The 18,387-nt window shown below is 34.9% G+C and overlaps 1 protein-coding gene and 1 non-coding gene across 5 annotated transcripts in view; both read right to left on the bottom strand.

Annotated features, from left to right (window-relative positions):
* MAP2K5 (mitogen-activated protein kinase kinase 5) overlaps positions 1 to 18,387 on the bottom strand; it is a 233,478-nt gene that overhangs the window by 128,118 nt on the left and 86,973 nt on the right. For all 4 annotated transcript variants that reach the window (XM_036218037.1, XM_016140982.2, XM_016140980.2 and 1 more), the window contains exons 12-13: positions 7,665 to 7,726; positions 2,303 to 2,351 (exon numbers count right to left, since the gene is read on the bottom strand). In XM_036218037.1, the coding sequence (XP_036073930.1) occupies positions 2,303 to 2,351; positions 7,665 to 7,726 (111 nt within the window). The remainder of the gene's footprint in view (positions 1 to 2,302; positions 2,352 to 7,664; positions 7,727 to 18,387) is intronic.
* Positions 8,476 to 8,579, bottom strand: LOC118601062. The gene has a single exon (XR_004950164.1). It is a non-coding gene; the product is annotated as a U6 spliceosomal RNA (small nuclear RNA).

Raw genomic sequence — 18,387 nt, 5'->3', positions numbered from 1 at the left:
GGGGAATAACTGTTCATCTGCACTGTAATTTACTGGTCTTTCCATCTATACCAATGCAACTGCACATCCCTTGAAAGAGTTTGTATGGCCCACTACCACTGCCTCCACTCAGCCCCTCGCATATAACCTCTTCCCAGGACTAGTGATACTTTATCGTGGGTCACTCTCTGTGGGAAGCACAGACTGATAGAAGTACACCCTCAGGATTCCTTTTTCATATTTCTATGCCCTCAATCAGTCAAATCATTAAGGCCCTCATAAGTCACTGATCAAAGAACCTTTCTTAGCCCAAGCTGTATCCAGAACTAGGAAGAAGGACCCACCTGCCTCTGAGAGGCTCTGGCCAACAACACTTGCCCACAGTGACCATAGGATGGTTGTACTGGGAATCTGACCAACACCTTAAATTTTACTTTTAGATCCAGACATAAATCCATCTGAAACGTGTCTATCACGACATCATTTCAAATGAAAAATTCAATTATTTCTCTGAAACAGAGTAAAACTAAAACCAAATAATTTAGATACAGGAACTCCTAGAGGTATATCTATTTATCCGCATGATTTTTGATTTTAAAAGAAAAATAAAGATAACTGCAGAATAACTAAGTAGTATTTCCCTGTCCACCATACTTCTCAATGCTACCAAGATCCCTCATGAAAGTTATGGCTAGTAAGAATTCATTATAAGTCAGAATTATGCTCTATGCCCAGAGTATAGGATGATCCTAAGTATCACTTTAATAGTAACACTTGCATTTCCCTGGCAAGGTCCCTTTAATGAGGCTTTGTTATTGAGAATTGATGACTTCCTTGAGTTCCTTTGTCAAAATGAAGACCAGATGTCCATAAAAATCAATAAAATGACAAGAATCGACCACTGTGTTAATTCCTATCAAAATGGCGATAAACAGTATGCGTTGGTGAGTGTGTGGATGTGGGAGTACAGGGAATAGAAGCAACACAAATCATATCGTGTTAAATACCATGTCTCTCATTCCTGGTAATGAAAAACGCTCCATTTCTGTCTCACCCACCAGAGGTGTTTACATGCTTATTTATACCCAGTAAGAGAAATACTAACGCTCCCTATATTTACATTTTGCACAAACTACAATCTAGAAATAGAGTGGGTTAGTTTTAAAGAAAATTTTGGTTTATGATCCATTTAATCAGCATAAATACCTTCAAGAATTGAACTGATATTTTACTTGACAAAATCTACATACCCTACTCAAAAAAGGAAGGAGGATATAAAAAAAAATTGGAATCACTAGGACATGAAAACCATAACAAAAAACAACCCTTAGTGACAGATGTGCTACCACAACTGAAGACATCAGTTGTTTCTCTCATAGTTTATACCTTTTTCTTAAAACAAAAAAACAAAAAACAAAAAAAAACCCTTTCCTTTAATCACATCTAATGTGTATGCTGTTGCATTCCCCAAATATACATAAAGCTAGGCTGAGCAGATGTGGAAAATTAAACAGTACTGTTAGTAACATTAGGCCCTGAAGTTGCTTTGTTATAGTCTGTTTCTCACTTAATAATTTGTTTCAAATGAATTCAGACATTTTGGGAACTTTAAAAAATGGAAAGGGAGGTTCTTTTTGCAACATTCAATAGTTAATCTGATTATTCTTCTCATGTGTTCTGTTAATAGACTAGGAGACTAATTTCTGATGCTTTCACCAATTCCTTATTTAAAGTTTTACTTTCAATGTATGTGAAGCAATCTCTTAAGAAACAGTGTATGATAATATCTGAAATATTTTAATATAAAGAGGTACAATTATATAGAAGTGAAGGTTTTGCATTAACTAAAGTAAGAAAAAATCAGATCCTCTCATTTTCAAATACTTATGAAATACCTTTTTACATACTTAGTAAATATTTTTCACAAAATATAATACCAAGTTTATAATCTAAATCAGAGCAGTTGTGAGGGGAGGGAAAAGGCAGAAAAGGGTAAAGGAAATCAAATATATGGTGACAGAAGGATATCTGACTTTGGGTGGTGAATATGCAATGCAATATAAAGATAATGTTATAGAATTGTACCCTTGAAAACCTATATAATTTTATTAACCAATGTCACCCCGATAAATTTAATAAAAAAACTATGAGCAGTTGAGGGAGAGAATAAGAAAACAAAAATTATAAAGCGGCCACTGTTTTAACTACCAAATATATCAGCTGGCTTAATTATCACATCACTCATTACTTTAAAAATCAAGTGATCTGGACAGCTCCCCACCCCGCCCCAAATTAAATCAGAGCTTGTAAGCTTAGTACGTACCTCTATGTAAAATCTTTAAACTCCACAAATAGGTAAGGCCTTTAACAACCTAAATTTAAAAAAGAGAAAACAGTACAATGATGGTTTTTATATGAAACTTTCCACATTTAAACATATAATCATATCAACCATAATTCTTCCTTTAAAACTCTCAATCAATAAACATCTCCCATTTCTGGACCAGGCTCTGTGGGGATGCCAAGTGTATAAGCTTCAGGTTCCCTCCTTTAATGGACCAAAAATGTTCTGAAGATAAGGTATGAAAGATGAAAGAACTAAGTGTATGCACATAAAATGACCTTTGTGGTGGTGTGAACAGGGAGAAGGACAGGAAAAAGGGACAAAGGTCTTCAATTTTTGTTTTTCTATACTCTCTTATGTGAAAATTTTTAAAAAGTCATGACATTAATGACCAAGTAGAAATGTTTTTAAAAAGTTAGCTAATAAAGGCAATGGGTGGAAAAGAGAACTTTTCCTGCCAGTAGTCAGGCAGGCTTTACCAAAGTGCTGGGCCGGATTCAACTACGTGAAAAAAAGAGAAGAAAGCATTTAGGCCAAGGTAAGAATATGTCAGCAAAGTGTTGGGGCAGTGTACTCTTCAAAAAGACAAACACTGAGACACACTGTTCCAGATTAAGGGAGACTAAAAAGACATCACAACTAAATGCAATGCATAAGGCTAGACTGAACCAGAAATTTTTTTTCTTTTGGTCTATAGGGTATTATTGGACAATTGGCAAAATCTGAATAAGAACTGTTGATTAAATAGTAATCTATCAATTCTAATTTCCTGATTTTGATCAGTACACAGTGGTAACATAAGAGACTGTCCTTGTTCTTAGGAAATATGCACTTGAAATAAAGGTAAAAGGTCATGATGTCCACAATTTATTCTCAAATGTTTCAGGAAAAAAGTATGTAGTATTTTCGACATGCAGTTGGGAATCCATGTACACGAAGGGCCAAATTATACACAGATTTTCGACTATGCAGGTGGTTGGTGCCCCAACTCCCCGAATTGTTCAGGGGTCAACTATATATATAAATTTTAACAAAATGTAGTTAACTGTTAACAGATGTGGAATCTGGGTGAAGCATCTGTGTGAATTCTTTGCATTATCCTTCTCACAACTTTTCTGTTAGTATAAAATAATTTCAAAATGGAGTAAGAAAGAATGAAGTATATAAAGATAATGATCCTCTCAGGCTCGTCTGGCTAGTACAAATGTAAGTGTGGAGTCGTGTAAATAATACTGAAAGGGCAAGTCAAGGAAATAAAGTAAGAAGATACGAACATCTGAACTAGATTTGGATTTCAGCATTCCACAGCTGAGTCAAGAATGGTCAAATAAGATACTGAAAAAAGGATATTTCTAAAACCCTGAGTACATGGACTACAAGTGCTACCTTCTACGTTGAAAATTTAATCATTAAAAGCTTTAAAAATCTTTATATACAAATTGTTGTAAAAGGAGATGCACATATTTTTACACTCATTGACTCTATGCACTGAGTGTGGACTGAACCAATTTCAGGGTTGATTATTCATAATTAGATATCAGATAATATGAATGAACCCCTATCACTCAAATTTACTATAAGAATTTAAAAGTACCCACATTATAGAAAATTTTAGTTGGCATAGGACTATAAGAACGAGAAAAGCTACCATTATGAGAAGTAACCGAGTGAGTTACATATTTTGAAAATGATGAAAAGAGGATTAGGGGCTAAACAGGCAAAGACTTTAGTTGATCAAGAAAGACTACGAGTAATATTAACAGAAATGCAAAGAAAGAAACCCAATTTCCAAATACTAAAGATAAAGAAGATAAAATCTAAATTAATGCTGAGCAGAGGTTAACACATCTTAATTATTCTCATAAAATGGAATGTACTCCTGATAGATTTGCTAACATAGTATAATCAATTACATAATATATGTGTCTATTTTAAGGAAACGGAATGCATTTTTAAGCAAATGATTTCTTCCAGGGTTTGGAATAAGTGGCATTACAATAAAACACACATTTTCTGGATAGCAAGATAGTAACGAAAAGAAAGAAAATATTAAAATAGTGATAATGATAACTTTAACATAAAAAGAGGAAATGGGACAAAAATATCTCCTTAAATGCTTATAAAAAATAATATCAATAATGAAAACGATTTTCTCTTTGAATAGTAGGACAAAGTCATCTTATTTAGCATGGAGTAATCATCTTCTGAGTTCTGGAAATAAGGCCAAATTTCTCAATGTATAAGCTTAGTTGCATATTATAAAACCTTCACATTAAAAAGGAACATGCCACTAAAAACTGGCCCTTTAGAAAATGAATAATCAGAAAACACACAGGGGAAGGCAATTCATCATATTCAGATTATCAGGCAGAAAAAAATAAAATGAACACTAATTTTATGATACTAAAATTATAAAACTTATTTAAGAGATTCAAAAAATTATTACTCTTCCAATTTTGTCAAAATAGACTACATTTTCCTTTATAAGCATATAAGAATCAATGTAGATAGAGCTAGAAATCTGTCGGTTGAAAATCTACCAGGTATTATTGGTATTCAGAAGGCTAAGTTTCACTATGACTCGACAAAGCCTTGACACTAAAAGTACTTATATCTATCTGCTATCAATCACTCACTCCCTGACAGGTCAAGTACACATCCTTTCAGGGACAACTTCAATCAACATTAGCACTCAAAATACAGTACGCAGTGTCACTGCTTCAGAAATGAGAGGAAAAATGTGTTAAATGGCAGGGAAAGGCAGAAAGGCACTCCTCTTTATAGGAGACCAGATTCAAATGGAAAGTAGATAAATATCATTGAGCAAGTTGGAAGGCTGAAATCAGGCAGTTTACATGAATTTCTTTTTCGGGGACAGATATTCTCTTCCCATACATCCTACAAGAGAGACTTTGAACAACATTATCATAAAGTCGGACAGGGATCCATCCTCTAATGAACCTTGGATCTTTGGACCTGCACTGCATGCCAGATTATTAGAACCCAGAAGGTAAAGTTAATATAGGGAGGGAGAGATGCTTACATGTGGTTCTAAGAGATGAAAAGAATCTGAAGTGATCATATGTGCTACTCCATTATTCTGATTCATATGTCTATTTTTTTCTTTTTAACTTGTTCTCCCTTTCACTTTTTCTTCCTTTCTTCTAATTCTCTCAGGAAAGCAGAGTTAAAGATCATGGGGGCTGGAGTCAAACAACTCTGGGTTCAAATTATTACTGACTAGTTATATGATAACTATAGGCAGGTTATTTAACTTTTCTAAACCTCATCTTGCACATGTATAAAATATGTACGATAATCTATACTTTACAGAGTTGCTGTAAAGACTAAATGGCAATATCTGTACATAAAACATTTAGCAATGATTGGCACAAGAAAGTATTCACTATACATCTATTTTTCTCCACTCTCCTGATTCTGTTGTTTCTGATTTAGCCGTAGTTCTTTTATGCTTTCTTGGTCTCACTGAAAGAACTCAAGGGAATGATGCTGATGTTGTCTTCAGAACACCAGAGGAGAGACAATCAAGGATACTGGGAATCCGGTCAGGCTGTGAGAACATGTACTATAAAAACCATGACATACAACCCATTAATTTGCTAGTCTTATTTTGACGGGTAGAATCCTTCCACTGTGTTTGTCAGCTGCAACAAAGATTATCCAAGTTTGTAGCTTACTCAAATTACATTAAAAAAATACACTTTGGAAGCATTACACAAGCTTAGGACCTAGCAGAGTTTATGAAAAGTGGCAGATGAAGGGCAAAATTATCAAAAGCCTTTCTTCTACTCTAGCCACAGGCAGTTTTCATTACTATGACCTGATGAGCCATAAAAGCTGGAGAAATTGGACACATTCCAGAAAAAAAAAAACCCAAATTTTTAAAAATGTAAGAGCAAATGTAAACAATGCTTTGGGCTAGCACTTATTTTAAATGCTTTTCACTAAAATAATTTTTGTCATATTTTCAATAACTCAATAGGTTAGCCCTGTATTTGAAGCTGGGTTATGGTTATTACTATTTTTTTTGCTGACTCCATTCACTTCACAAGCTTCCCACTCCAGCAGAATTGAAAAGACCAGTGGCCTTGTGTGGATGCCCTACACAAGAGAGAGGTAAGATTTATGAAGTCCATGCTTCTCTACTGAAGAAGGCGGATTCCTATTTTAGTCAAGTTCAATAGATAACATTGAGTATATAAAACTCATATACTTTTTTCTTTTTCATTTGATATCCTTGCCTTTTTTTTTGCCCTTTATAATACATGTTATTAAACTTTAGAGCCAAGAACTGCCAAAAGCCACAAAGCATTCATTCCCCCAAGATTAAAAAAGGAAATGAAACATTTTTATTTTCATCTAAAATAGTGATTTAAGTACTCAAATTTCATACTAATCTACCTAAATATGTAGATTAGAAGCTACTTAACAGCAATAGCATCAGAAAAGAAAGTTCTCATCACCCTGGGCTGTTCACACTAATAATTAGAAAGAAAAAAAGGAAAGCTGTGAATTACAATGAACTAAAACTAAATAAGTGTCCATGTCGGATTAAAGGATTTGAGTTGTCAGTTTGATGTATAATGAATGTGAAAAACAGCCATTTAATTAAATGGTACATGGTATACTCTCTTTGTTCTGCATTAAACTGCTTAAGTTATCAGAATGCCTTTAGTTTAGCAATTGTTTAGTATTATACCACCCTGTGACTTCTCCTAGACACTATTTAACCTATGTTATTCCAAATTTGAAATCTGGGGCTTAAAAAGTAGCTTGGCTTATTTGATATATTTCATTAGTTTATAAGTGAATATAGGAAATAGGAAAATTGCTTTTAATCACGAAGGGAATAAATCCTAGATGTAGTAGGTGAAAAAAATTAAAACTCAAGAATGTAAAAAGTCCGCAAAAATCTTGAAGAATATTTAGTAGTGTTTTCTTATAGGCTATTTTATTTCAATAATTTAGACCTTAAAAATATTTTCTAATATGTCTATAATTACAAAATGCCCCCAAACCAGCTTTCTTTTTGAAGAAACTAGAAATTTTACTGGTAAACAAGAGCATTAAGTTCCCTGCAAACACATGAAACTAGAACAAGTCAGAGTACCCATAGCCTGAAAGATGTCATGTGACTATGTAGTCATTGTGGGTTGGTCTATGAAAAGAAGAGAGCACAAAAATGATAAGAAAGTTAAGAAAGCCCTGGTCAATAGGGATCGAAGAAAAGAAAAAAATCAGCCTGAGGATATAAGAAGAATATGGCTTGACTAGAGGTAAAAACCACTCAGATTTCATAAAGTTGAAGCCATATACTCACTGCTACTGCAATCCTTCCAAGGACATGCTCTGGAATTTTTCTATATACATCCAAAGACCCCCCTGTAGAGACAAACGTGTTGTGTTACTACAAATAAAACTACTAGCCGTGAACACGCAATGCAATATATATATACCTTACTGTTGAATTGTACACCTGAAACTTACTGGATTTCATTAACCAATGTCACTATCATAAAAATAATTTTAAAAATATATAAATAAAACTACTAGAACAGTGTACTGTGCTCCCCACTGCCCTGGCTATTCACTGTGAGAAAATTTTTTTTTCTCCTATCATTCATAAACTGCTAGGGTAAAATTTTAGTTCAATTTTATTTGACATGATACTTCCAGATAAACCATAATTAGATACTTACATTTTATTCCCAAATGTGCAATCACATATACATAAAAAATGAAGAAAACTAGTCAAGGGCAGGTTAAGAAGATGTATGTAAACTTAATACATACACAAAACTGAGGAGCCAAAGGACAATCACATTTAGGTATCTGCTCTGTGTAGCAGTTTTCTCAAATGTAAGTTAGGAGGACCCCATCTTATAAGTTTTGTTTTCTTAAAATTATTTTAAATAAAATATAGCTAACATACAATATATAATAGTTTCAGGTGTACAGCACAGTTATTCAACATTTATATACCTGAAGAAGTGATCACCATGTTAAACCTAGTAACCACTGACACTACACCTTTCAAAAACATTATTGACTATATTTTTTAAGCTGTCAGTACATCTCCAAGACTTATTTACTTTATAACTGGAAATTTGAACTTCTTGTTGAGATTCAATAAAAATATGAAACACATCACGAATTTGCATGTCATCCTTGCACAGAGGCCATGCCAATCTTTGTATCATTCCAAGTTTAGTATATGTGCTGCCGAAGTGAGCACTTACAATTTCCATGTTAACCAAACAAAGCTCGTAAATATAAGGTCCAAAATACACACAAAAACTAATAAAGTAAAACAGCAGTGTTAACATCTCTCTAAACAAATGTTACTCTTCCATTTAGGTAACAACAAAGCAATCGTTCTATTCCAAAGATACTTAGTTCAAAATGTTTTGTTTTTAATTCTTTTTGATAACACTTTGAAAATCATTTTATGGGGGTAAAAAGGAAAATCAACCTCCTATACCATAACATTTTTCACTAAAATGCTATTCATTAACTCCCTTCACCTTTACCAGTTCAGCTTTCAGCAGTTTCTAAAAGCCAAAAACACTAGACTGTGAACATAATCAAAGCATGACCATGTTGTTGGTTTGTTTTTAATTTTCATCAACCTAGAAGTTAGCACAGCTAGCAGATAGTAGATATTCAATAAATATGTCATATGAATAAATAGATGAATTAAAATCACCATGAATATCATCAGAGACGTATAGTTCTCTGAAAGCCGTTTCAAAAGAAGGGACTTTAAACCATTTACAGCACCAATAACATTGTTGAATAACTGTATAGCTTTCCTAGGTAACTATTTCAAGGAACTAGAATTTACTTAGAAGTATAAATTTGGGTATGCTTATTAAAATTTTAATCTCATACAAGTGGTATAAGAATTTCTGAAAGACTGAATGTCAAATGTAATTAAAAAATAAAAAAATAATAAAATAATGGAAAGGAGAAAAGAAAATGAAACACACAACCAAAAAAAAGTCAGAAAGATATGCAAAGAACTACTACTTTATTCATATTAATGATATGATTATGTGAGAACTGTTTGAACAATATGTAATAAACTTTCTTTGAATCAAGTTGAGGTGTACAGTCTATCAGTTCTACAATGGAATTATTCAGGATATTTGAGAAATAGAGGCTAAAATTCATATTTAACCACTTTACTACTAGATGATTTATAAGTATACTTCATAAGAGATTAACATGGTGCATGCTATTCTTCTGAAATGCAATGAAGTCTATTTTGCAAAAAGAAAATTTTTATGTCAGGTTTTCTTAAAGTTGAACATCGAAGAAAAACATTAAATAATTCTTCCTGTAAAAAACTGGATTACAGCATAGGAAATGTAGTCAGTAGTATTATAATGACTATGCGTAGAGCCAAATGGTTGATAATTGGGGGGATCATTTTGTGTAAAACATATAAATGTCTAATCAATGTACTGTATACCTGAAACTAATAATAAATTTTCTTTTTTTATAAAGCAACTCGTTGTATATTTATACTGTTTAAAGCAGGAAAATGATCACTTCTTTAGCTAACTTTGCCTTGCAGTTTTTAGATTCTGACAAGAAGCTTGGAAACTATGGCGTGACTAAAACTTATGTTTTGGCTCTGGGTGGTACTGGGAAGATTATGAAAAAAAGAAACACTTCTGAAGTGAGCTGAACCATCTTTATTTACTAAAACAGAATTTTTATTATAGATGCAATAAAAGTAAATGTATGGTAGAAAACATTTTACGTTCTCATTGATCTTGCAGATGAACTGGCAGTTAGAAGGATGATCAGTCTCAAGATCAAGCTTCATACGGAATGCTGATAAATGCAGGTTATTGCACCAATCCTTTATGATGTGAACAGCTTGAGTGATTCAAAACCAGGAGGTGCAAATTCAGTCACATATACGAATAAGAAGTCCTAAGACAAGATTTAGTTTTACATAGGATATATATCGGGGCTTAATTTGTGGAATGGATAATAGTCTATGAGCTAAATCAAAAAGACAAAGATTTTATTACTACAATTATCAGTAAAAGAAGCCAAAAAAGAATCCCATTTTGAGGTAGTTCACTAGTTTTTATAAATATCCATTTAATCTTGGTTATATCTCACTTTCCTTAGCCATCCATAGGAGTAAATCTTTACATAGTTGGCTTTGTGTCATCAGATTCATCCTGTCCTTGACACAGTCATTAAAGGTAATTGTCAGAGACACACACGCATACACACACAAAAAGATGTGACCACTCAGAATCAAGAGTTCCTATTAAGCCTGATGAGTTCCCTTTGTGCAGTTAAATAATTCTTATTAGGCTAAAAATGGCAAATTGTTTTCAGTTTAATTTTTACTAAGTTTATTCTCATTTCTATTCTATAAGCTCATCCCCAAAAGGCAATTTTTAGACCATCAAATCATCAGACATTAGTGCTAGAGAGACATTAAAGATTAATGCAATGACTTTATTTGACAGATGGGGGAAACTAAGTCCCAGAGAAATGAGTGTTCTTTATGACCACGAGTCAGTTAAAGGCAGAGCTCAGAAAAGATCTGAGCCTTTGATCTCCAAGAACTGCAAAGGTCTAAAAGGTTTCCCTGTAACATCACATAGTCGAAAATCACATGTGATCTTTTTACAGTTTAAAAAGTCTCACACAACGTGATATTACTATGACACATACTCAGCGAGATGATTTAATCTTAGCTAAAATGTTGGCATTCTAGGCATTTAAAAACCTCTTTATCTGTCCATGGTTAGTCTGAACTGTTTGCTAATGATTCCAAGGTCACTGGTTTGCTCTCTGTGACCTCGCTTCCCTATGTTCCCTAGCCTCAGATCATTCCTAGCCATTTTATTGCATACCACTACCCACCAGAAAGAAAAGTGTTAAGAGATTAGCAAAAACCCATATCAGCTGCCAAACAACTATATATTTCTATTGATGAATCAGAGCTGTCATCTTCATGTCACTAGGACAAAAGGACTCATGGGGTAAGGCGTGTTCTAATCCTAATTACAGGGTCTAAAAAGAAAGCAGTATCTTGCATGTAGAATAAAAACAAATATGTAGTAATGAAATAAGAAGCAATATTACTGTCATATCCATTTCAACATTTTCCTTAAAATGACCATGATTATTATTAACAAAACTGAAGTCCTGGAGTCATAAGCAAAAACTTAAGGAACTCTCTCAGCCTCTGCTAGGTGAAAAAGTAAAAAGCCCTTTCTTTCTTTCTTTGCAACATGGGCTTTTGGGAAAACAGTTTATTCCCATGATAGTAATCCAAATACATCTGGATATATTCTGAGATGCATCTGGGTGTTTCTTAGCAGACTTAATTTTGACTTAATAAGACGGCACGTCACATCATTCCCCTGGAAGATCCCGCTTGCAATGCTGTCTTTACTCAACCTGACTTGGAGCTTGCCTAGTACAAAAAGCCTTTTTCTTAGGGGCATTCGTTGAAACTAATTAGAAGCAACTGAGTAGCTTTGTAACTGACTAAGGTGGTAGATAACAGGTAAGGTAAATGATAAGCTAACCATAAGCACTGAAAGGAAACACTGGGGAATGAGATGTCCATAGAGGCTTCGAAAAGCTCCGACATAGTCTTGGCGATCTGGGACATATACATGCATAAGGCTGTGTGCATGCTCAGGAAGGCCCTGAGGAGGCTTTAAGCAGTTACCTCGGGCTGAACATGAGGATCAGCACAAGCAGGAAGCAAAGACTAAGGCAGAGTTATCAACTGCCTGGGTGACTGCTGAAGGTGCCCCAACACACACACACAGCTCCTGAGCTAAGACTGGGGATTTATCTGGTCCAAGCACTTAAGAAAAACCCTGTCTAATCTTTAGCTAATCAATAAGCTAACTAAAAAGAGGCTTCAGTGGCCATACACTAAAAAGGAAAGCATTACAGAATAGTTCAGAAAAGTCACTAAACAAACGTATAACAACAATAACAAATATCATCACCAACAAACCCTGGGGAGAAGGAGGAGGCAGATTTCCAGAGTTAACATATTATATTATTAAAAATGCACAGCATTCAACAACAACAAAAAAATGAGACATGTGAAGAAACAAAAAGGTATGATCCATACAGGAATAAAAGCAATCAATAGAAAGTGTCCTTAAAAAAGCTCGGATGTTGGACTTAATGATAAAAAAAAAAAAAAAAATTAATCCAAATAACTAATAAAAACCATGTGTAAGGAACTAAAGTAAAATATGAGAATGTCTATCCAATAGAGGATATCAATAAAGAGACAGAAATTACACACAGACACATATATACACATACATACATATATAAATTCTAAAGTTGAAAGGAAAATAACTGAAATAAAAAATTCACCAGAGCATATTTGCGTATGCAGAAGAAAGAATCAGGGAATGTAAAGACTAGTGAAATGAGATTATCTAGTCTGAGGAACAGAAAGTAGAGAATGAAGAAAATGAACACATTCTTAGAGACCTGTAAGACACTATCAAGCACACCAACATAAGTATAATGGAGGACCTGAAAGAGGAGACGGAAAAAGGCAGAAAGAATATTTAAAGAAATAATGAGCAACAATTCCCCAAATTGCTGAAAATCATTAATCTACACATCTAAGAGGCTCAATAAACTTCAGGTAGAATAAATTTAAAAAGACCTACACTATCAAACTATCCACAGACAAAGACGAAAAGAGAATCTTGAAAGCAGCAAAAGAAGCAATGCATCAAGTACAAGGAATTATCAAAAAGATTAACTGCAAAGAGTGTAGAGGCTTTGTTCATCTCCTCTTGTGACTACACCAAAACTGTGATGAAACTATGGAGCAAAAAGCAGCAGAGTCACCTGGGGTCTGGATGAACAGGAGCCCTACAACTAGGGAAAGAATTAAGAAATCACCTTGGAATGAAAGGAAGAGGCAGACACACAGGGCCACCTGGTCGCACACAGGCTGAGCGAAACAGAGGCTATGGCAGCTGCAACCAGCAGGTACAGACGTTTCTCTTGAAGGGATCCACCACCGCAACCAGATTTTTGTGGGAATGGACTTGCTCACCTTGAGCTCCAGTGCTAGGGTGGCTACTGGGGGTACCACCAGGGACATACGGGAGTATACTGAGTTGCGGGGCTTTGGGGCAAGGACCAGAGGGGCTTTTTTTCCCAGTCAGAAGTGCTGGTGGTATCCACTGATCTTTGGTTGAGCCCTCCCCTCCCCCCACTCAGCATGCAGACTCAGGCACCAACATAGGTAAGATGTCATCGAACTGGATAACAGAGGTTGCTCTGCCCAGAAGATTCCCTGAAACTCCGCCTCTCCCAACTTATAGCCCTACCCAAGCCATATCCAGGGGTGTGCGCACTGTGCCCTGTGCCACTTGCTGAGCAGCTACAAGCCCCACACTGGCGGCAGCCAGCCTTGGTTTCTGGCATGGCCTCTTGAAGCAACTTTAAGCACAGCACAGCTGGCAGCCATCTGTGGATTGCTTGCTGACTCTTACCAGTGGCCCAGAGGGGCACAGGCTGAAGCTGAACTTGGCCTGCAGCTGGAACCCTCTCAGGACTGTGCCACTGGGCTCCACAAAGCCATGCTACTAAGACCAGGAAACTTAGCAGCTTTACATAGAAGTATGTAGAAACAGGCACAGAAAGGCAGCCAAAGGGGGGAGAAAAGGAAGCATGTCCCACATGAAAAAACTGAGTAGAGGTCCAGAAAAAAATCTAAGCAAAGTTGAGTCAAACATTTTAACAGATGCAGAGTTCAAAACACTGGTTGTAAGGATGCTCAATGAACTTAGGGGAAGAGTAGATGAACTGAGTGAGAACTTTAACAAAGAGACAGAAAACATAAAAATGGAGATGGAAATTATAATAGAGAACCAGTCAGAAATGAAGAATACAATACCTGAGCTGAAGAGCACATATAGGGAATCGACAGGGTGAATGAAGAGGAGGACTGAATCACTGATATAGAGGATGGGGCAGCAGAGGACACCAAATCAGAATGGTAATGAGAACAAAGAACCCTCCAAAATGAAGATAATTTAAGGAGTCTATTGGACAATATCAAGCGTAATACCATTCACATCACAGGGATACTAGAAGGAGAAGAGAGAGAACAAGAAGTTGAAAACCTATTCAAAGAAATAATAATGGAAAACTTCCCTAATCTGGCGAAGGAAATAAACATACAAACCCAGGAAACTCAGAGTCTCAAAAAAGATGAATCCACAGAGGTATATGCCAAGATAAAACATAATTAAAATGCTGAAGGTTAAATACAAAGAGAGAATCTTAAAAGTAGCAAGAGAAAAGCAGTTTGTTACCTACAAGGGAGCTCCCATAATATTGGCAGCCAATTTCTCAATAGAAACTTTGCAGGACTGAAGAGCTTGCACAAAATAATCAAAGTAATGAAAACCCAGAATCTACTACTAAGATTACTTATCCAGCAAAACTATCATTCAGAGTCGAAGGACAAGAAAAAGCTAAAAGAATTCATTACCACCAAGCTTGTATTATAGGAAATGCTGAAGGGACTTCTTAAAGAAGAAAAAAATATGTATCAAAAATATGAATAAAGAATGGCAATAACTACATATCTATCAACAAATTCTTTAAATGAAAAAGAATTAAGTGCTCCAATCAAAAGACAGGGTGAATAAATGGATAAGAAAACAAGATCCTTACATATGCTGCTTACGAGAGACTCACTGCAGATTAATAGACATACACAGACTAAAAGTAAAGGGATGGAAAAAGATACTGCACAATGGACCTAGAATGCACTGTGCTGAATGGAGTAAGTCAGATAGAGAACAACAAATGCCATATTTCATGTACATCTGGAATCTAAACAAAAAACAGACAACAAAAAAACTAGAAACAAATTCATAGGTACAGAGAACATTTTGAGGGTCACCAGATGAGAAAGAGATTGGAGGGGTCACTGAAAAAGGGGAAAGAGATTAAGGACAAGTGGGTAGTTACAAAACAATCATGGAGATACAAAGTATAGCATAAGGAATACAGTCAATAATATGTAATAAATATGTGTGGGGCAGAGTGGTACTAGGTTTATTGAGTTGATCACTTTGTGAGTTATATAGATCTCTAATCACTATGCTGTACACCTAAAACTAATATAATATTGTATCTAACTATAACTGAAAAATAAAAATTTTATTACAAAAAGATTAACTGCTAATTAGTCATCAGAAACTATGGTGATCAGAGGCAGCTGGATGGCATATTCAAATAGCTGAGAGAAAAAGACTGTCAACCCAAAATTCTATATCCAGCAAAACTATCCTACAAAAAACCCGAAGAGAAATTAAGACATCCTCAAATAAGTAAAAACCAAGGGATCATCACTAGCTGAGGGACCATACAAGAAATAAAAGGGAGTCCTTCAGATTGAAGAAACTTCAGATTGAAGTTACTAGCCAGTAATTCAAATCCACATGAAGAAATAAAGAGCACTGGTAAAGGTAACTTACTATATTGGTAAATATAAAAGACAGAATAACTGTATTTTTTTGTTTGCAAATCTTCTGTTCTATCTGATTTAAAAGATGACTACATAAAGCAATATATGAGCACAAATCATATAAGGATGTAACTTATATGACAATAACAGCACAGAGGAGGGGGAAGGAATGAAGCTACTTAGGAAAAAAGTTTTTGTACACTATTGAAAGGAAGTTGGTATTAACCTGAACTATGTTGTTACAAGTTAAGATGTTAACAGCAATCTCTAGAAAACCCTAGAACATAGCTCAAAAAAACATAGTAAAAGAAAACACCAAAGGATTTAAATGGCACACTAGAAATATCTATTTAACATAAAAGAGGGCAGTAACGGGGAACTAGAGGAACATAAAAGACCTAAGACTTACAGAAAACACTCTAATTTGAATTAAATGCTCTAATTAAATGAGATTGTAGAATGGATAAAAAATGATACAACTATACACATAAAATGATACGACTCTTGCAGACGCAGAGATGCACTTTAGATTCAAAGACCCAAATAGGTAAGCACACAGTAATCAATGAGGAGCAGGAATGACTACAGACAAAACAGACTTTTAGATAAATATTTTGACAAAGAAACACATTTTTAATAATAAAAGCCAATCTATCAAGAAGGTATAACAATTATAAACATTTAAGCACCTAACAACAGAATGCCAAAATATATAAAGCATAATCAATCAAAAAATGTTAGTTGAAGATTTCGATGCCCCATTTCAATAATGAACAGTTATAACAAAAATTAACACAGAAAATAGTTAAATGACACTATAAACCAGTTAGACCTAACAAATGTCTAAAAAACGTTCTACCCAACAATAGCAGAATACATTCTTCTTAGGTGCATATGAAACATTCTGCAGAAAAGATAATATATTAGGGCATAAAACAAATCTCAATACATTTAAAGACTGAAAGCATACAAAGTATGTTCACTGACCTCAAAGCAATATCAGAAATCAACAACAGAAGGACAATTCAATGTGGAAAATGATATATTCCTAAATAAAAATGGATCAAAAAAGAAATCACAAGAGATTTCCCTTGTGGGGAATTAGGAAATATTTTGATGAATGAAAAAAATTCACAACATAGCAAAACGTTTAGGATGCAGCTAAAGCAGTGCTTAGAGAGAAATGTATAGCTGCAAATGCTTACATTAAAGAAGATCTCAAATTGATATCTTGTTTCCACCTTAAAAAAAAAGAAGAGCAAACTAAACCCAATGGTTGAAGAAATTACTATATACTAGAACAGTGGTGAATGAATAAGGATAGAAAAACTATAGAGAAAATCAAAGAAACAAAAAGTTGATTTTTTTTGAAAAAGCAAAGAAACTGACTAACCTTTAGGTACACTGATCTAGAAAAAAGAAAAAAGGAAGCATTAATACTGACTTCACAGAAATAAAAATGATTATGAAGGAATACTATGAACTACTGGACACCAACAATTATCTAGATGAAATATACAAATTCCTAGAAAGCCATGAACCACTAAAATTGACTCAAGAAGAAACAGAAATTCTGAAAAATACTACTTATAATTATAGAGAGACTGACTGGTAATCCTCATCCCGATAACTCCCCCCAAAAAAGGAAGAAATTTTCAGCCTTAAAAGGGAAGGAAATTCTGACACATGCCACAACATGAATGAACCTTGAGGACATTACACAAAGTGAAATAAGGCAGTCCCCAAAATCTGTATGATCCCACTTAAATGAGGTACTGAGGGTAGTCTAATTTGTAAAGACAGAAAGTAGAATGGTAATTGACAGAGGCTGGGCATAGGAGGCAATGGGGAGTTATTGTTTAATGGGTATAGAGTTTTAGTTTTGCAAGATGAAAAGAGTTCTAGAGATAAATGGTGGTGGCAGGTACACAGCAATGAGAATGTATTTAATGCTGCTGAACTTCCACTTAAAAATGGCTAATGTGGTAAATTATATGTTATGAAAGACAGTTTTTCAAACCCTAACAGGCCACATAAGAATGAGCCTTGGGCCTGGAGCACTTGCTTACCAAGAGATAAAGAGCCCATACAGCCTGTGCTGAGCTTATCTCCTTGTTTGGGAACATCTTTCCCTGTTTTGGGTCAATGTGTACTGCTTTGTCCTGCTTAAGTATATATGTCAATGATCCTCAGGCATGCCTCCACCTTTTAGCATTTCTTACTCCACAGTAGTAGGGTGGGAAATAAATGGGGGCAGCAGGTCTTTTTGCTGAAGCACAAAAAGGGTATGGAAAGGCCCATTGCCCTGCATAGGCTATCAGGAAGGACTAGCTGCTGGCCATGGGGAAGTGACTCCCACTACTGAAGCTCATCTTCCTCTATCTATCTCCTTCTTTTATGTGAGGAAAGCACTGTTCAATCAAGTGCTTGATTGTGTTGTGTTTTCCTTGGTGACTCTGATACCAAGATGCAGTGAGAAAAAGTGGGCTTGGACTTTTCCTGTTAATAGGCAACAGATGTCACTTGA

This window comes from Rousettus aegyptiacus, unplaced genomic scaffold, assembly GCF_014176215.1.
Source record: "Rousettus aegyptiacus isolate mRouAeg1 unplaced genomic scaffold, mRouAeg1.p scaffold_m13_p_3, whole genome shotgun sequence".
NCBI lineage: Eukaryota > Metazoa > Chordata > Mammalia > Chiroptera > Pteropodidae > Rousettus > Rousettus aegyptiacus.
The sequence above is the reverse complement of the archived record's forward strand: the minus strand, read 5'-3'. Positions and strand labels throughout refer to the sequence as shown.